This window comes from Oncorhynchus gorbuscha, linkage group LG09, assembly GCF_021184085.1.
Source record: "Oncorhynchus gorbuscha isolate QuinsamMale2020 ecotype Even-year linkage group LG09, OgorEven_v1.0, whole genome shotgun sequence".
NCBI lineage: Eukaryota > Metazoa > Chordata > Actinopteri > Salmoniformes > Salmonidae > Oncorhynchus > Oncorhynchus gorbuscha.
The window spans coordinates 60,914,091-60,933,990 of NC_060181.1; the positions used below are offsets into that span (position 1 = coordinate 60,914,091).

Consider the following 19,900-nt stretch of genomic DNA (forward strand, 5'->3'; position numbering starts at 1 on the left):
AATGTTGGCACCATGGTTTGTGGAGTAGGACAAAACTACCCCCAACGAAAGAAAACTATATCCAATAGCCACAAGTTAAACATATATTATTAGTCGTAAAAATGTGAAGGCCTATATGTGATCATTGTAGCCTATAACAATCATTAATTGTATTTAACACGAAGTTAAAAAGGTTTTAAGGCATATATTGCTAAATTATGGAATTATTTTGAATACACCTTAGTGACGTTTCTCATTATGATTACATGCAAATATGTTGATAGAAACATTTCAAGAATAACTAAGGAAGTCAATACAAAGCCTGCAACAGTTTTCAAATGTAGACTCCTCCCTGCATGTTTAACAAGTGGGCATACGTATACAGATATACGTTGTCAGATAATAATGTCTACTTTTTCTGATCTGGTTTTGTTCTTTTGTTCAATTTAGGATTTATTTCACCCGTGAAAATGATTGGATTGGTTCACCCGTGGGAAAATATCAGGAGTTGGCAACGATAACATTATAAATGGAATTGTAGGCCTATATTTTCAGTGAAATAAAAGCTGACATTGATACAAAAACATTGGCTATTGTTATATTTGTTAACAAAACCGTCGTTAAGAATATTTTTTTTGACGCTATAAGCATTGCCTATTTGATATTCAAGTGTATTGACGTTTTTTTCTTTCATTGATCATTTTGGAATCCTGCGTATGCTGTTATATGTTTAACATTCTCCAATATGTTACAAATATTCTTGCCCAAAACAAAACCACAATAGCCTAGTACTCAGAAGATCCATTAGCCATATATATTTGCATGTCACGTGGAAGCAACCGACCAACCACATTTAGTTGTCACAGTTCTGTAATCAGTCAGGCAACAAAAAAAACCGAAAGGGTTATTTGTATTCATCCTTGCTTTGCATTCATGCACTGCAAAGCAATACGTTCTGGATCTGATGGGACTATGTGAGGTTTTCACCGAGAAAAGTTGCATTGGCAGTTCGTCAAACTGAAATGGAGGGCTTGGGAGATAATATCACTTCTGTCCATCGCAGAAGTTTTTATTCCACTGCTCCCAGGACTAACCCAAGGCGGTCTGTACCAGGAGTAATGGTATACACAATTTCGGACAAACCAAACTCTTTTGGCTTAGAATCTCTTAAACCATATTCACCTCTTTCTACAGTAGCCACAAATGCGTCACTCACATTTGGCTGTCATTTGGGGAGCAGTTGTTATGGTTGCACAATCCCTGACAGCAATCTATTCCAACGGGGTGTGATGAAACCTACTTCTCAGGCGTCTCTATCTGGACACTCATCAGATAAACCAATGCATTTGTCAGGGGTTTCAAGTTCCAACATACACTGCAGTGAAATGCAGTCCAGACTGAGAGACTTTGGAAATGTTTACCAAGGTCTTTACCCAAGAATCCCTGGATACATTGATGTACCTGTTGTAACAAGGGCTGGTCCTGGAGATCCGAGGCATGAGGCCTATCAGCAATTGAACTGGGCTAATAGTTGGAGCAATCCACTGTATTATGCCAGAGAACAGAAGCAGGGCTCGCAATTCTGGAAGTCATTCCTCACAGGTAGGTTATATCTTCTCGAACCTCTTTTTTAAACTATTATTTCACCCACTTGCGTTTTAGTCTGTTTTTAATTGACTTGATCAGTTTAGCCCAACCGAGGAATCCAGAAGAATAATTAACAAAGTCTTCACGTAGCCTATGTTTTTTTTGTCAGTGAACGTCCTACACATAAAGACCACACTATTAACTGTAAATTACGTTTAGTGGTAATTTGTTTTCCTCTTCTCGAAACATGAACTGTCTTCTTGTTCCATACTTGTAGAGGAAGCAGTAATGAACCAGCCAGATGTCTGCACTTCATACCGACGTGGGAGGAAGAAACGGGTGCCCTACACGAAACTACAGCTCAAGGAACTTGAACGAGAGTACACCATTTGCAAGTTTATTACCAAGGAGAAAAGACAACGGATAGCTTCTTCCACCAACTTGTCTGAGAGACAAGTAACAATATGGTTTCAAAATCGTCGTGTCAAAAACAAGAAGCTTATGTCAAAAGATAGAGACCTTGAAACTTTCTCTTGATTTTTTAATTTCACCATTTATGAAATGCTGAATTGTCTCAGGTATTAGTCTCACAATATTTAGGTAAATATTTATATTCATGTGTTATAATGTGTGCTGACTGATAGACTAAACTGCTGTCAATTGTTTAGAGCTATATTAAATAATATATTCTGATGTTGAAATTGTATTTGTGCAATTCTGAAAAAATATTTTTCCTGCTATTTACTTAAACTTTTGTTGTTGAAATTATAGGGTTGGGTTATGTAGGTCAAATTCCAAGTATATTGTAAGAATATAAAATCTCCTAGATGTATTTTAAAGATTGGTCTACATTTGGGGTCCGTTTCCACAGACAAAGGTTAAGCCTAGTCCTGGACAACAACAAAAACATTCTTAATGTAGAATCTCTATTGACAGTGCTAGTCCTGGACTAATAAGCAGTCTCAATGGAGAATCTCCGTTATGGAAACATTTGTTTCAAGGTCAAAGCTTATTCGAAAAAGTTACGTATTTTGTGTTGATCAGGTAAAAATATGTTTGCCAAAGCAAATGGTGAATTAGGTATGATTGGGTGAATAAAATATAATAATTTTCCCGACAATCATTGTTTTTTCCCTCATATTTCTAAGACGTATCAAGTCCGTTCTTAAACACTAAGTGTGCTTGTCATGTATATGGTCTAACAACATTCCAATTTTAGCTATGTGGCTGTGAGGGTATGCAGTCCTATAGGCCTATATACTTGCACGTAAGCCTACTTAAAGTTGTGCGATTAGGCCCCTTTGATCATATCATTTCAAATATATAGTAATATTGTATTTGTTGTGTAACGGATATAAAGCAAACATTCAACTCAAAAGAGACATTTCCACAACGCAGAATTAGCTGAATGTTTACTACAATCAGGTCTTACTAATTACACATAGGCTACTATATAGGGTCTAAGAGAAAGTCATATCGGTATGTAGGCCATCGTGAGGGAACCAATTCCATAATTCCACTAGAACTGCGGGTGTTTATCAATAGGTAGGCTTAAGGTCTATATCAATATAATTTATCAATCAATCAAAACATTTTCATGATCATTGTTTATGACAATTTTATATACATTTTCATTCTGACCTATTGTAAATACTATGCTCTCACTCAAAGGAATGAATGATACAATTGCAACTATTCATGGACTTGTTTCGCCATCTACTGGTTTCAGCACGCAATTTCTCCACAAGAGGGGTTTTCTTTAAAACAAATAACTGAATTGAAAAACAATTTTATTGCGAATAAAATTAACAAGTTGATTGAAAATCGTTATATTCTATATGCTGAAAAATCATAGTCGGTTTGGGGACATTTTTAATGAAAATATAACAACCTACCATTTGGTGTGAGTTTAACATTCACCCACCCACGGAGGCGCAGAAAACGACTAGAGTTCATATAAAACATACGTCTGAACTTAAGTTTTTAGTGCTGTTGGCTATTATCTTACGGAGTGATCCACCTACATGAAAAGTTGCATGCATTATCTTTCAAGAAAGGACATCAGAGACGATTCTTTGTTGTAATCCGCGAACAATCGCCTCTGCCAAGAAACTACACCAAACATGCACTTGGACTTGTTTTTGCTTAATCTGAGCTCTCTGGACATTGACCTTGAACTATACCAATATTAAACGCTTTCAGTAAAACGTTGGTTTTTGCAATATGCGTACAATATATTTTGGTCCTTAGTTTCTATGAGTGGCTAAAAAGAATGTCGTTTTAGGGTATTCTTAAATTTACTAGACTCGTAAAAGATGGGAGGCCACGCTGTCGCCTTTCTTTCCGGAGACGGAGCGTTTACAAATGTCATTTCTCGAGTCAGAAGATCCTGACTGTCTCGCTTTGCCTGGAAAACTAAAGGATAAGTATTAGTTAGCCTAGGTAAGATGACTGATCTAGATATGTGTCAAGGGCCAGTATGCAAACAACAGTTTAGAGTATGTTATGCTAATATCGATATTATAGGAATCGGGAAGCTAGTAATTTATCTACAATATATATTTATGTAGTCTAGTCTAATCCAGTTGCTTACATATTTATAACCAGGGTTGTAAATTAAAAGTACAAAAAGCGGAAATGTCTTTACTGTAGCCTATATGTCAAGAGATAATAGCCTGAAAGTGTGAACAAAAAATCCGTCCATATAATTTTTCATTTATAAAAAATGAATCATAGCGTATAGGCCCCAAAAATAATTTGTATTTTTCAGATGGCACAAAGGGTAGGCTAAATAAGACTATAGTAGGCTATCTATTATTATTTCCAATATAGTTATTCGTTCCTTATTATACAATGCTCTTCTCAGAAGCAATTCATTTAAAGGTAGGCCTATGCGAGGCTACAGTTTTGTTTGAACCATTGCAGGCCTATTTTTTGTGTGTTACTTTTCAATACACTAAACTGTTACTAAACTGTAGAGGGGTATGTGTAGACCTATATCCACGAATTGTGAACAGGGGAAGAATCGTTCGTTAGTAGAATTGGTATTATGGCTTTGAGATTGTATGAAAAAAATAATACCGCATAGCCTATAATATAGTGGTGGTTATTGGACTTGTAGCAGCCGTACCTGTCTGTCAATCGTCAATGACTTGTGTGCCCTATAGATCGTTTTAGGAATAGCCTTCACAGAAAACTATCCATATGTCTATGTTAATCTTGGTTATTTTATCGAACGTTTTTGTTTACACGGCTGCCTTATAATTGTAGCTAAATCTTAGTCACTTCACATAGACCAGCCTAGCTAGCTATATCATCTCTCAACTTGAGCATGTTTTGCGTAAATTACATTGTCTTGCATTGAACATATAGCCAATTGTTTTTCAATTATAACAATAATCAGTATCATCATAGTTCGGCAACCTAGCAACATTACCTTATCATAATATATTGGCATGGAAAACGATCTCTTTGATTTTGATAGAGCCATCTGACCAACACCTTTCCATTTGACGATACTGTATATAATTTCTCTACGAGAATAACACTCCCATTTGTATTTCTCATATAGGCTATGTATTTTTTATTTTACTCTTGCATAACATTACCTTATGGAATATCTTGCCTTGCAGTATTAAGGCCAAGGGTGGGACTGAACAACATGTTTTGCATATCACGTGACACTGTATGAGCAAATCAACAATTACCTTCCCTTTATTCATTAGGAGTCTCTAAAAAGGGTTGTAAGAAGCGTTTGAGAGAGCTCCATGGAAATGTGTGAGCGCAATCTTCTGAATTCTGGCTATGTTGGTTCTTTGTTGAATTTTTCTACCCCGGAGTCGTTATATTTTTCCAACCTGCGGGGCAATGGAGCTCATCTCTCTGGGCTGCATCAGATTTCCTACAACAGGCGAGAGGTGTGCTCGCTCCCGTGGACTTCCCCAAGTTCGTGCACATCTCCGCCTCAGAGCCGCGCCTTCAGTGGCTACTCTCCGCCGTTTCTATCAAATTCAGTCCCTGTAAATACTAATCCCAACAACCACAACAAGGGACCACTTGACGAGTCCAATAAATACTACTTTCAGGATGCAAACCACAAGCCAGAAGAACCTACTAGACATGCGCAGGCCTTTTCTGGTGAACATGGAGTTATCAATTTCGGTAGCTCAAAATATGAATTTTTGAACTTGGATAGACGGTCACATAATTCCGGGGCACAACTCGAACTGAATCCCACCAACCAGGCAAGTGCCGCCGGCTTCAAGCAGTCGGCCCATTCAATTCCCACAATTCAACCATCTTCAAGTAATGCAGGTGCCAGGGCGTCATTTTCTCATGGTAAGATACTTCTAACGGTTTCTAAACTGTATGTCGAGACTATTTATTTCACCTCCAAATCATAGTTCTTGTTTTGTTATATTTGATGTTTACACAATGATAATTGCAGACCATGCCTACATGCTTCTGGATTCTCGAAAATATCATTTAGTTTTTTTTTACCAAGTGTGGGAGATCCACAAGTGTATCCACAAGTTATAATAAAAGTTGCTAAGGACTGTTTTTTTTTCTTTCTCCAGATGCACCCTGGTGCTCTTCACAAGTGAAACCCAGAAAGAAGAGAAAACCATACACAAAGCCACAGCTTGCTGAACTTGAGAACGAATATATGATGAACGAGTTCATAAACAGGCAAAAAAGGAAGGAACTCTCTGAAAGACTGGACTTGAGTGATCAGCAAGTCAAAATATGGTTTCAGAACCGCAGAATGAAAAAGAAGAGGCTGATGATGCGTGACCATGCATTTTCCATGTACTGAGAGCCTTAGGTCTTGATAATGACCTCGTGTGGCTTCGGTTCAGACAAGCGCAGCCACTTCAATCCTCTGTCCTGAGCCACTGATCTTGGCAATATAGTTATAGGCCTATCATTTATTTTAATTTTAAGAACGATTTATTGTATATTTTGGATGGTTATACAAACAACTGAGCTCGTGAATTGTTGTTACTATTGGCCTTGTATTATTAGGTAGTTGGTGATGAAGGAAGCATTATTTATTTTCTGAAAGTCACGTATTGAACTTGTGTTTGAGTGTTTGTAAAGCATGCGATTTAGGTCAATAGGATACCTCTTGGCCTATTGCTTTTATTCAAAGACTCACACACTATATCTGAGCGTATAATAAGGTATGGCAATGTCAATGGATGATTGTTTTTAATATAGGCAGGCTATGCAAGCGTTCATTTTTTACATTTGTTTCTGGGCTATGAATGTTATTTATAATTGAATCTTAATACATGTATAAGTTATGTAGGCTTATTGTGTTGACGAAATACACAATGATTATACGGTTAGAAATGTATATTGCTCATATCTGTGATCAGTCCTTCTACGAGGCCTTCATAATTGCTCGTCCAAGCTCAAGTTCGTGTTTTTTTGTCGTTGGAAAAATGAACCATGAAATGTGTTTTGGATTATTAATATTTTTTAAATGTGTTTGCATGTCTATCTAATTCAACACAATAAATGTGTTTTTGTCTTATTTTTTGGTGTGTTCGAGTTTGCGTAATGGTGCATAATGCAGCCTCCATTTTTCTGCTGCATTCAAGGCGTTTGGGTGGCTCTAGTATTCTCTGTAGGCCTATAACTGCATTGGAGGTCCAGTTTATGAATCATTAGAACAGTTTACTGGCACATATCACGTGTGATATTAGTATCGACGTTATATCGAAAAGCTACATATTTTACATCAATGCATACAATTCCATGACGACTTGGTGTACATGTATATGCAGGTACATGTGCACATTTGTGTTGACATTTGAGGCTACATGCATTGCTCAAAATGCCTCTATAACACTTGTGGTGCAATTTCATCATATCTGTCCAGCACGTACACGTAGGGTATAATTTACTGCATAGTTAGGCCTATGTGGATTCCACTTAGTATACCGCAGTACCTACTGCTACGATTAAATGTTTGTATTATCTATTTATTCAAGCGGCACATCGACACATATAGGCTAGGCTATTCCCGAAACAGACCTACAGGAATTGACTACTTACTGAATATGATCGCTCTCACTCCTTAGCCTATGACCTTTACCGCTTTGTTTGCTTGTAAATATTCAATTTAATAGCCTACCTTACACTAATTAATTGATTGTTAAATGTATAAATGGTTTTGGGGTTTTCGAGGGAGTAACTTGTAGGATATATTCAGTGGTGGAAAAAATACCACTTGAGTAAAAGTAAAGATACCTCAATAGAAAATGACTCATGTGAAAGTCACCCAGTAAAATACTACTTGAGTAACATTCTAAAAGTAGACTATTTGGTTTTAAATATAGCCTACTTAAGTATGAAAAGTAAATGAAATTGCTCAAATATACTTAACTATCAAAAGTAAAAGTATAAATCATTTCAAATTCCTTATATTAAGGAAACCAGATGGGACGATTTTCTTGTTTTTCTAATTTACTTGTAGCCAGGGGCACACTTTAAAACTCAGACATCATCTACAAATTAAGCATTTGTTTTTAAAGAGTCTGCCATATCAGATCCTTCAAAGCATTCGAACTGTAAGGACTGCTTTTGAGTGTCGGAGAAAATGTATGGAGTAAAACCTACATCAGTTTTTTAGGAATGTAGCGGAGTAAAAGTTGTTAAAAATATAAATAGTAATGTAAAGATACCTCCCAAAACCACTTAAGTAGTACTTTAAAGTATTTTTACTTGAGTGCTTTAACATCACTGGATATATTGTCATCTCTAGTTGGCTATCAGGGACGCAGGAGGCTATAGGCCTAACTGTTATAAACAATCTAGCATTGAAATGCTTCAGAATGGCCCATAGCTAAACATTTGTTGTTAATGTTCCGTTATTTACCTTATGACTCTGAAATCATATTTGCTAGTTTACAATCCTATTGTTTTAATGCGATCAAAGGGGAATGGGGTGGCTTTTTGGTCCAGCAAGGTATTTTTATGCCAGATAAAGTCTGCTCATGCTCTCAAGATAGGAGGGCGCCAAAACAAAGTTAAGGTCAAGTTAGTGTGTAATCTTGCGTTGCAAAATACGCACTCAAACTCATTTTGGCATGAAAACAACAACAATCAAATGATTTTTGTTTTTGTGTGCTTTAAAGACGTGGTATTTGCAAGAAGGAATCTATCTATTTGATGACACATCCGCAGGAGACGGGCGTGAAAACAAGGCCCAAATCGCCCATTTTGTCTACAAGGACCGTTTGCAGGTTACTCATTGTTGCGTTGTCAACCAACCTGTATTCATTGCCAAAGCAATCTCTTTTGCATTATGCTACTGTTGGTAGTATAGGACTAGATAATGTTGTTTTGATATAGTTAGTACATGGGTAGCATCTCTCATCTTTGTGTAGCTCCCAGTTTTTGGAAATTCTTTCTGGGTAATTTGTGCGTAATTACTTTTTAACATTGTATTAACTCGTGTGTTTCACGGTTTATTTTTCACTGGAAGATTAATTGAAATATTTATAATTCACTATAGTACAATATTTAGAAAAATAACACGAGCATTTCGGGAGACTGAATGGAAAACGTGTCATTGCAAAAACATTTGCATTTGGGCCAAGTTTTTCAGTCCAAACAGCAACGCTCAAACATCATGTGTTATTATTGTTATCGGGGTTATTTATATATGCTATAGCCTACTATGCTTTTCGTGTGTGTTTGAGGATCTAAATATATAACTTGTTACTTTTAGTGCCCCCCAAAAATAATTCAGTATTGTGTTCCTGTTCAACTACAAAATAAACCTTGGCCTGTCGAAAAAAACGTAGATTCTTTTGTGTAGATTTTTATCCGTGCAAATAATTAGAGATCTAATTAGTTAGGGATTTGAATGCTATACTGTTTACTTTCTTTTCACGTTATTTATATTATTTAATAGGCATATGTATTTCTATGCGTAAAGTGAAAAATTGTTAAACTTGAAAATGAAACTCCTGAAGACTATCTTCTAAAATACTGTTGAAAGTAGGCTAGACATTTCTCAGGCTACGGTTTCAAAATGTCTAAAGCACAAAGTAATCGCCACCCACCATAGTGTTTTTCCTCCAACAGCTACAAGATACACTTAAACTAGAACACTTCCTTTTGTCTGTGCAATAAAATGATTTGAGTGCCGACGTTATTGGTGATTGCTTGGTGCACATCGTCTCAGACCGCAGACGGTCAAAGCCAGCAGAGATGTTTTGTACTTGGCAGTGCAAAGCCTTCCTGCAGCCAATCATGCTGATAACGCTTCTATTTTTAATTTACGTTTTGGAAGATCTTATCCCGACAACCACTAATTACATATGTACGAGGAAAATGAACGATTCTGGATTTGGGGCGAAAAACCAGGTAAAAAAATCCATGTATCCCTTTTTCAGGCCTGGATATGTTTCTGAAATCGGAAAATACAAACAAATATGAATGCTCGGAGACAATATAGGGTCTGGAAATATAATGGAAGCGAGTCAAAATATAGTTGATATTGAAATCAGAAAAGTATATTTCCCCCACTTAGTCCTAATCTTTCTCTATAATTAAATTGTCTTTATATGTATCTCTTTCTTGTTTTCGTTCTCTTCATGTTTTTCTTTTCTACCTTTCACCTTTTCTGTGTTTTTGGTATCCTATGTGGATTATGAAATATAATTTGAGATTAGGTTTGTGAAGTTTGTTTTGGTGCATTTTGTGTATTTGTTTGTATTGTTGAGGCACGAGCGTTAAAAATGTACTTTTGTTTTATCTATCCGTCCAAGTTATTACGCGCGTAACTTGTGCGTAATTGTAGGCTAATGTTAAAATTGTGTGTATAGTATTCGATGCGAAGTAGACTGTGCACGAGGGAACATTCTGTGCCCTTTAACTTGGACTCCAAGAGGAGGTCAACTACAAGTATTTCTTAATGTGTATTCAACTACCATGATGCATAAATGTCCTACTTTCATAATAGTGCGCACATATAGGGCTTGCATGGAATACATACAAAGTTGTGGGTTTGCCATTCTTTAACTCGAATTCTATTGCAATAACCCATTGATGAAATATCTCAGGGATTGTTTAGTAATGTCTATTTCGGTTTCGGAGGGCGAGCGCAGATCTACATATGAGTTGCTTCTGAATCCAGGCAACCAATGAACTCTCGTGTACGTTCACATGAGTTGCTCTAGACAGTTCTTAATGACTGATATTGATATATGGTAATTCCTTAACCGGATCACATGACACAATTACCTCGAGAATCGATAAAGATGAATTGCACGTCAGCCTACGTTTCCGATTTTTTCTCCCTCGCGGGTCCTTTCCACGCGCCTATGGTGCAATAGATAGACAAAGTTTAACACACTCAAGCTGCCAATTCTATTTCGCTATAGCAAAAGGGTGAAGGGGAGAGATGGCGGAGTACGATGAGCGTGGCAACTGTGCGTCAAATATGTATTTGCCGAGTTGTACATATTACGTTTCGGCGCCTGATTTTTCTTCAGTCTCCTCGTTTTTACCCCAGACTACTTCGTGTCAAATAAATTTTCCTTATTCTTCCAACATAGCTCAAGTCCAACCTGTTCGAGAAGTGTCTTTCAGAGACTATGGACTGGATCACTCAAACAAATGGCATTACAGGGGCAATTACGCGTCTTACTACTCAACGGAGGAGATAATGCACCGAGACTTAATCCAGTCGTCGAACAGGGCGGAAATGATATTCAAAAATGATTCCTTGTATGGCCATCACGGCGGTACGAGCTCGCCATGCAATTTCTTCACAAATGTCGGCCGAAATGGGGTTCTTCCACAAGGGTTCGATCAGTTCTTAGAGACGGTTAACTCTGAGAAGCCCAACCCTGACGACTCAAAACAAAAGACACACTCCAGTCTCCCCGGAGATGCTGCGTGTAATAAACAGACTTCAGATAGGCCTACATCTGAGGAGTCTATACGAGACCCAACTGAGGACATAGACGAAGATGATTATTCGATATCAAACTGCGCTGGGGACAAGAACAACGGCCCAAGTAGGTACAAGCATTAAATGGGGTTATAGTAAGTCCACTACTTTTTTTGTCGGTCCGATTTTATGTGCCCCTTTATAAGCATGCAAAGGTTTTATATACCCCAATAAGATTTACTTTTCTGTTGTTAAAATATTTACGATGGGAAAGCAGTTTAGGTGAGCTGTACTGCAATATTTCGGATGTGTTGTGTTTTCTGATTTAATTCAAGTTCTCTGATTCGCTTGCATGGTGTAAATTACAATGTAAGCATGTTTATTAGGCCTATTTGTTTATGACAATGCATTTACAAAGTAATAAAATAATGATATAAACCGAGAGGTAGGCAATGCTGCAATATTCGAGATAGAGGATAGCCTACGTAGGCTACAGGTCTAGGCTATGTGAAGAGGTTTTCTTTGGCTGCATTAATGGTTTACCTATAATTTAGAGAATAACCGTGTAGGACAGACATGGACTCAAAGTGTGTGCGTGTGCGCGCGCGCACTCACTCGCGCGTGCACGAGCATATCTGCTCGTGTGTTTGTGGATGCATGCGGGAGGATGATCTTTTTACTCGGCTAACTTGTTAATTATGTTCTTTACTGACTAGCATTGAGCCAACTTTGATCTGAACTACATTGTACTACATGTTTGTAGTAAATAAAGTGTTTGGTCTTTGTTTAGGTTCTTCAAAGTCCAGAAAAAAGAGATGCCCCTACTCCAAATACCAGATCCGAGAACTTGAACGAGAATTCTTTTTCAATGTGTACATAAACAAGGAGAAGCGGCTCCAGTTGTCAAGGATGTTAAACCTGACAGATCGACAGGTGAAGATTTGGTTCCAGAACAGAAGAATGAAAGAGAAAAAGCTCAACCGGGACCGGCTTCAGTATTTCACTGGGAATCCCTTATTCTGAACCCTACGCATTTGGAGTCAATAGTTGCTAAATGCTTCACAACATATTGAATAAAGAGTTTTTTGGGGGACATCTCATAATCTATCAAAACAACAGAAGGCGAAACACCTCACAGCATAATGAACATTGCAAACAGGCTGGATCTATCTATGCAAGGCTCTTGGCATCTGTCACATAAATACTTACCTCAATGAACACATGAATCCTGTTATTTAAAATAAGATTCAATCTAGTGAAGAAATCCTCCAGGAGACCTCGTCATAATGTCCATTTGTATATCATTATACTAATTAATTATAATCTCTAGACTATGCATCTTTTTTATTTATTTAAGTTTACATGGTGGCGTTTGGTGGATACTAAAATATTGCAGTAAGCAACGCGTACTTTGAGTAGATTAATCAGTCAAGTAGACTACAATAAGTAATTTATAATAGTAGAATTATGTATGCATTTAGTAGAAGCATGTGATGTATATTGTGGTTATGTGATATCAAAATAAAGTACACATGGCAAATGTAGTTATGCGTTACCTCGTGTAATTGCAATCACAACGAACTAATTTCGTATAACTTTGGTCAGGATCCACATTTGGCATAGAAAAACAGTTATGCATAATTTCATACAATTCAACAAGGTTTTTCAGACTCTACTATAGGGATGCTCTTGTCAAAGCAATCTGATATATTTGTACACGACCAATTGCACTGGCACTAGTAGTTATATCAGTAGGCCACAGGACTATACAGTGAATTTCCTGTTATTATAGCCAAGCAGTAGCGCCTCTTACTTGCTTCAACTTCAAAGTTTAGACTAGACCTTTTATTCCCTTTATTTTGTCTTACACTTAGGCGGTTTTCTAAACCTTGAACCGTCTAGACAGTATACTAAAAACTAGCTGTAAATGTCTAAATTGGGGGCTATTGGACCCTCTGGCCACTCCAAATGCGGCCCTACCCCAAAATAGTCTAGAAGAATGCAGTAGGCTACTGTTTACTTGTCAGGCTATTGAATTTAAAGGAACGCAAAATGTACACGATCAAAACGATCTATTACTTTATATAAGCATTTATAGTATATATTTTTTTATTTTTCATATTTAACATAAAGACGAAGAAAACCCAACCCCTATGATTTGATTTGGCAGCTTTAAAAAAGTGGTGTATTTAGTATAATTGTTTTAATTATTTGTATCAAATAGCCTATTGTTAATTGAATTAATAAATGTTCTTCCCTGCCTTTGAATTTCCCGTATAACTTCAATGTCGTCACCTATCACTTATTTATTAATAACTAGGCTATTGGCGCCTTTTGGCTGATGTCTTGAAAAACGACGCCTCCTGAATGATATCTGCATTGCAGTAGGATTCCAATATGGCTGCGAAGCAGTGAGTTTTCCTGTATGAAAAGTAAGCAGATACAGGGATACAGTTTCTTGTTTGAACTTGATAACTGTCTTCTACATACTAACCAATTAAGATGTTGCATTACATTTAGCCTAATGCAATATTCATGAAAATCCGCAATCTTCTGATGTGGAAACATTAAGCACGACTTCTACATTATTTACAAGTGTATAATATAGTTTAGCTTAAGTAACAACACTGAAACCAAAAATATGTGTCATAATCAAGGGTTTAATTCGAATCCACGGATAGGTCCCTCGTGTGTTAGAATTGAACAAAGTAAGGCAGTGCACTGTAGGGTACTAAAAGTTAACCAGTCGACCAGTGTGTCATCCTAAATAAGCCTAAATATTTCTGTGACCAGTGATTTTTTCACTTTTAGCATCGCGCAATGATTTTCTTTCCGCTGAAAAATGTAGGCCCCAGGTGGTCTAATAGGCATGCCATGTTGGACATGTTAGTGTATCTGATCATTCGAATTGTACTCCTAGCTGTAGAAAATAAGTCGCAAACACACACATATCAGTCAGTCTTTTGATTTAACATTTTTATTGGGTTTTTGGTTCAAGAAATAGGCCTAGTTGGGGAAGAAACATTTGTGCAGACAAATGTGCAGGACTGCTCGTTCCTATTCTAACCACACGAGGGCAGACGTGTAGCAAGTTTCGGTCTGAGTTTGTGTATGAAAACACACATAGGTTGAATTACAGCTGTGGTCTGGAATATTATTGAAAGGCTTGTAAATGTTCTTGTTTGTGGTTTGGTGATCTGGCTGTCTTTTTTGACTTGACTTCCTTCTGGTAAACGTAGCTTAATTAAAATAAAATAAAAACACAATAGCCCAAGCAGACTTTGTTTCGTTCATGCATTCCATGCATTGCAATCAAAGGGTCAATATCACTGTTCCTAACGCCACCATTTTAAAGTGGATTAAACAGTAGCCTTAACTATGTGGATTTGTATATCGTAGGCCTATAGAAGACACCAAGTCCAACTTGACCCTGGCATATATTGGACATGACTTGAAATAATGCTGGGTTAAACTTAGTTTCCATTCCAAGGAAACCCTAAAGTAATTAAATACTTGTTACATGATGGAATAAGGCACATGACCTCTCTGGATTCCTCAATCAACCCTGGTTAGACTGAAATTGTCGTGTGCATTATCGATGCATTAAACTAGGTATTTTGATTTGGACGGCCGTTAAGCCTTATCTAGTAAATATGATGTCTAATCATTTCAACCGATGTTACCTGATAGGGCAAAAGGATGATTTAAAATGGGATGTGTAAACCTAAAATGTTGAATAGACCATGGGTTTGTATTTGACGGAATGATTTGCTTAATTATTAAATGCCCTATAATCACGGTCAGAACACCTGGATGGTTTTGATGTTGTATTCCTGATGTTAAAAACAACACACGGCACACTGGTGAATACGTAACTTATCCTAAAACGTGAGTTGTTCATTTTCTATGTTTAATAGAAGCATATTGTATGTCAGCATTTTTTTTTTTTGCGTAATTGACCATTTGGCATGTATATCCGTATAGGACATTTATAACTTAAAACATATTTTGTAGAGCTAATTCTATTTGAGGCTATTGTTCATTTAGACATATATTGGAGCAGCCTACACCTATATATCGCACTTGTAATGAATTCCTTATATTGTCATCTTTCACACTCTTCTTTCGATCGAGCTTATATGTTAGATTTCTCAAACGAGCATTTGAAGCATCTTCATATTAGGGTTGACCTGAAGCATTGTTTTTGGCCTACAGCCTTGAAGGTTAAGCTTCAGACGTAGGGCTAGGCTGTTGTTGGACGTCCTTGGATGTGCGCTCTCATTGTTGAAACCACGTTTAAGAAACAATGCTCCCCTTACGCGTGCATGCAATGTATTGGGGTTCATTTACAGGTATGTAGGCTATCATAGGTTCATTGACAAAAATCGATGCTTAAATTTCAGGAAACATCATGAAACAAATGTACATAGGCCACAAATAAATATATAGCCTATTAGATATCATCTATAGGCTGATACCCTCCTCCCATATTCATTTAGTTTAGTAATCTACGTGCACAAACTTGGCTCATTAATGGCGTCCTCTAAATATAATTAGTAGTCGTATTCAGCAAATAATTTGTTTCTGTATACTTGTTGATTTGTGAATTCATTGCTATTTCACTGGGTAAAAAAAAAATCCACATCATCTACCTATTTGAAAACGTGGACCTGCTAACCCGATGTGAGATGCTGAATTGTGAAAAGGTGTGTGTTTAGCGCTGTCGTGGATTGTTATTAAAATGCATTATTATTAGTTTCCTATTCCGTCATATAGGTCACAAAGAAACTACGTGCGCCATACCCAGAGCAGGCATTCAAAGGCTATTACAATTGTTCTGAAAAAAATTGAACCGGGTAATCGATATCACCTCTGTGTAGGCTTTCCTTGCATTTTCATTTTGAGAGAATAACATCCTACTTAAACCAGACGCTGTTTAATTAAGAATTCAACGAAAAATAAATAAATATAGGCCTATAATAGTCATATTTGTTTTTAATTTTCGTCGTAATTGTTTAATTACCTCCTGTAAAATAGATTTTTCTATCCAGTTAGGATTAGATTTTGATCACTACACCGTCATTATTTTTAGTTAATGTCAAAGGATTGGCTTTAGTAGTTCTATAGCCTGTAAAAGTGAGTAGATTACCTATTAGTCGTGAACTGAAATGGTGTTAAAGGTGTTCAAAGTTGTCAAGGCATGGGCATTGGAGCTTGATGCCACTGTACATTATTTTCAGGTTAAGACCATGCACATCAGCTTTGATTTTGTTTCATGCCAAGCAAAGAGAACAGGCTAAATGTTCAAGATGTCCTTTGTCAGTCTTGGAATCAATTTCAAGTCCGTGTTCTAGGTGTCGCTGTTGACCACGTCTGCCTCCCAGCCATGAGTCAATTCGTCCATGTGATGGGAAAAGAGGCTGCGTCTCAAGGCCATTTTCAAATTTCATTGGTGAGCTTGTCATGTGGTAGAGAGGCATCCTGAGCAACACGGAGATTGTTGTGCTAGATATGTCAGCCTACAAAGGACATCTCTCTCCTTTTTAAAACTTCTCCAAAAATGTCCTTTCCCAACAGCTCTCCTGCTGCAAATACGTTTTTAGTTGATTCGTTGATTGGCGCTTGCAGAACAGACAGCTTTTACTCCAGCAGCAACATGTACATGCCGTCCGGTGCAGAAATGGGAACTTATGGAATGCAAACCTGTGGACTCCTGCCGTCTCTCGGTAAACGAGGGGACGTCAACCACCAAAATATGGGCATGAATGTCCACTCTTACATACCTCAAATTGATAACTGGACAGATCCGAATAGATCTTGCAGAATAGAGCAACCATCCAACCAGATGCCCAATTGCACATTTTCACAAAACATTAAGGAGGAGAGTAATTACTGCATGTATTCAGACAAGATAGCAAAGGTCAACTCGTCCGATGTCCCTATATATTCTAATATAATCCCCGAATCGTGTTCAGTTGATGGCCCCGAGATCCCTGTTCCGGGCTATTTCAGACTGAGCCAAACTTACGCGAATGGGAAACACCAGGACTATGGCCACGAGATGACGAGTCCAAACACCACATTGATGCAGCTCAACAGAATTACTCCCAAACCGCAGTTGTCTTCCTTTGTCGAAGTGGAAAAGAAAACAGCTGATATACCGCATAACCGGGAGATAAGCAGGACACCCATCCCCGCGGAAAGCCCGGATCCAAAGTCGAGCGCGCAGGAGGAGAAGAATTGCTCCACTGAAGCCTCAGTCTCCAGCCCAGAGTTGCCAAAGAAGGAAGCGAAAGGTAGGTACAATACAAGGATGAATCGTGTCATGGTGTAATATGAACGCTCCAGCATCATAAAACCCAATATAAAACACAAACAGCCCTAAAGTCGTAATGTTTAATGAGAGCCTTACTCAGGTTGCAGTAAAATGCTACAGGAAACTGTTCGACCCGCACATATTTGCATTGAGGTCTATTCTCTTCTATATTTTTCTATAATTATAATGTGTGTTACTTTGTTGATTGTAGCAAAACCGAATATTCCATTTTATATTTTGGTAAATATTATATGGGAACATGTTATTTATTTAGTGAAGTGTAATCCATATTATTAACATCTAGTAGACATAAGGCTTGTAGTCTGTTTTGTATCTTCATCCTCAGTGTTGTGATTATCAATTTCCTCCGAAATGATAATACAGAAATACTCCGGCAGGCTCTAACAAACGTGTATTGTAGTGGATTTCATCAGTATGCCTAATATGCATGTCAAATATTACTTTGGTCTAAAAACTCGTGTAATTTAGAGCAGGTGTTGTTAGTTAGAGTTTACAGCCTGTAATATTTCAACATGGTAGTAGCAGATTACGACTACTAACCAATAATACCCATACAAGCTAAAACTAAATCAATATAACGGAAGCGTTCTATCATTCTGATCAGAGCTGTGTGACTAAAGAAAACACAGTTGTGATAGTTCCATATTTTGCCATGTTAAACCATGTGTTGATTTCATTTCATTTCAGACAACAAAACTGACCCTCCAACGAGCAATTGGTTGACTGCAAAAAGCGGCAGGAAGAAAAGATGCCCCTACACAAAGCACCAGACGCTGGAATTGGAAAAGGAGTTTTTATTCAACATGTACCTGACTCGAGAGCGCCGTCTAGAGATCAGTAAAGGCGTCAACCTCACCGACAGGCAAGTCAAGATCTGGTTTCAAAACCGCAGGATGAAGCTCAAGAAAATGAGCAGGGAAAACCGAATTCGGGAACTTACCTCAAATCTCACCTTTTCGTGAGCATGCTTACAAATGCTTGTTTAATTGTCCCTTTCCTCTCTCTTCAAAGTAGTGCTGTGGCAGCATTGGACTTGTTTTTTTGTTGTTGTTTTTTTCACTGAAACTGTGACTGTATTTGCTATTTTTGTCTCATTTACATTGTGACGCATTGTGTATTTTGAATGTTTCATCACAGGGTACATACAGGAGGCTAGGTCTTAAATTATTAAAATATAGTAGGTATTCATTATTGGACTGTTTGGTTTGATTGAGTCTAAGGAAGTCACAGTGACTTGTTTGTAAGATATTTTTTTTTCCGACATGAAAGCACATTAATAGTGATTGAATAGTTAAACATTCGTTTAAGAGTTAAGCGCAAACCGTCAGCTGAATCGTAAGTAATCTTCTAAACGTTTCTGTATTATAAATGTGGTGAGCAATGTAAATGAGTGTACATCTTATGCATGTTTGTGGCATGTGTATCCTGCAATAAATTGATTGTCAAATGTAATTTCTTATTTCAGTGTTTTGTTTTGCAGTAAGCCAAGGATTTTTCATCGGGCAGGTGTGTAAGAAATACATTAAAGTAAAGTAGAGTACTATTTCTGGAATTGGTACACTATAGGCCCTAACGTTCTTTCAGTTTCAGTTCAAATTCATAGGGACTGGTCCGTAGCTTCAAATTGTTATCGTGCTAGAATCAAAGTAAATGGAAAGTAAGAGAAAAACAAGTCTAATAACGATATAAGTATTTTATCTTTAGGCCTGTGTGCAGGGTCCCAAATATGAAGCATCTCAATTTTAGCGTTAAGCTACACTCAACATAATTTCGGCCCGGCTATTTTCAAATGATCTTATAGGCCTTAAGTTATTATCTATTGAATTATTTGTTATTATTATATATATCGTTAATTAGTTATTAGGAATATTTTCAATTAGCTTTCAGCAACTTGACTGTAATGAAAAAGAAAGTTAGCCTGTAAGGTTAAATCATTTTAGCTGTTGATTGTGAATAAGGTATCTAATTGGCGTTCGTGGACTGTAAAACCTATTCAAATACACAAAATACACATTTATACTTACTTATATTCAAATACACAAGAATAAGACTAATATCCAATAATGCCCTATATAACTATGTAG

General features: G+C 37.2%; 4 protein-coding genes across 4 annotated transcripts; all 4 read left to right on the forward strand.

Moving 5' to 3' along the window:
• The first annotated feature begins 1,001 nt into the window (after nt 1–1,001).
• LOC124042895 (homeobox protein Hox-D13-like) lies at nt 1,002–2,127 on the forward strand. Its single transcript, XM_046361028.1, has 2 exons — nt 1,002–1,581; nt 1,844–2,127. The coding sequence occupies exons 1-2, from the start codon at nt 1,002–1,004 to the stop codon at nt 2,101–2,103; spliced, it is 840 nt and encodes a 279-aa protein (XP_046216984.1). The 3' UTR covers nt 2,104–2,127.
• Nucleotides 2,128–5,315: 3,188 nt separating this feature from the next.
• On the forward strand, nt 5,316–7,105 carry LOC124042896 (homeobox protein Hox-D12a-like). The gene is made up of 2 exons (XM_046361029.1): nt 5,316–5,904; nt 6,144–7,105. The coding sequence occupies exons 1-2, from the start codon at nt 5,334–5,336 to the stop codon at nt 6,380–6,382; spliced, it is 810 nt and encodes a 269-aa protein (XP_046216985.1). The 5' UTR covers nt 5,316–5,333; the 3' UTR covers nt 6,383–7,105.
• Nucleotides 7,106–10,875: 3,770 nt separating this feature from the next.
• hoxd11a (homeobox D11a) lies at nt 10,876–13,023 on the forward strand. Its single transcript, XM_046362979.1, has 2 exons — nt 10,876–11,606; nt 12,270–13,023. The coding sequence occupies exons 1-2, from the start codon at nt 10,988–10,990 to the stop codon at nt 12,500–12,502; spliced, it is 852 nt and encodes a 283-aa protein (XP_046218935.1). The 5' UTR covers nt 10,876–10,987; the 3' UTR covers nt 12,503–13,023.
• A 3,937-nt stretch (nt 13,024–16,960) lies between these two features.
• On the forward strand, nt 16,961–19,226 carry LOC124043880 (homeobox protein Hox-D10a-like). Its single transcript, XM_046362978.1, has 2 exons — nt 16,961–17,775; nt 18,504–19,226. Exons 1-2 carry the CDS (start codon nt 17,040–17,042, stop codon nt 18,776–18,778), a joined length of 1,011 nt encoding a protein of 336 aa, XP_046218934.1. The 5' UTR covers nt 16,961–17,039; the 3' UTR covers nt 18,779–19,226.
• The last annotated feature ends 674 nt before the right edge of the window (nt 19,227–19,900 follow it).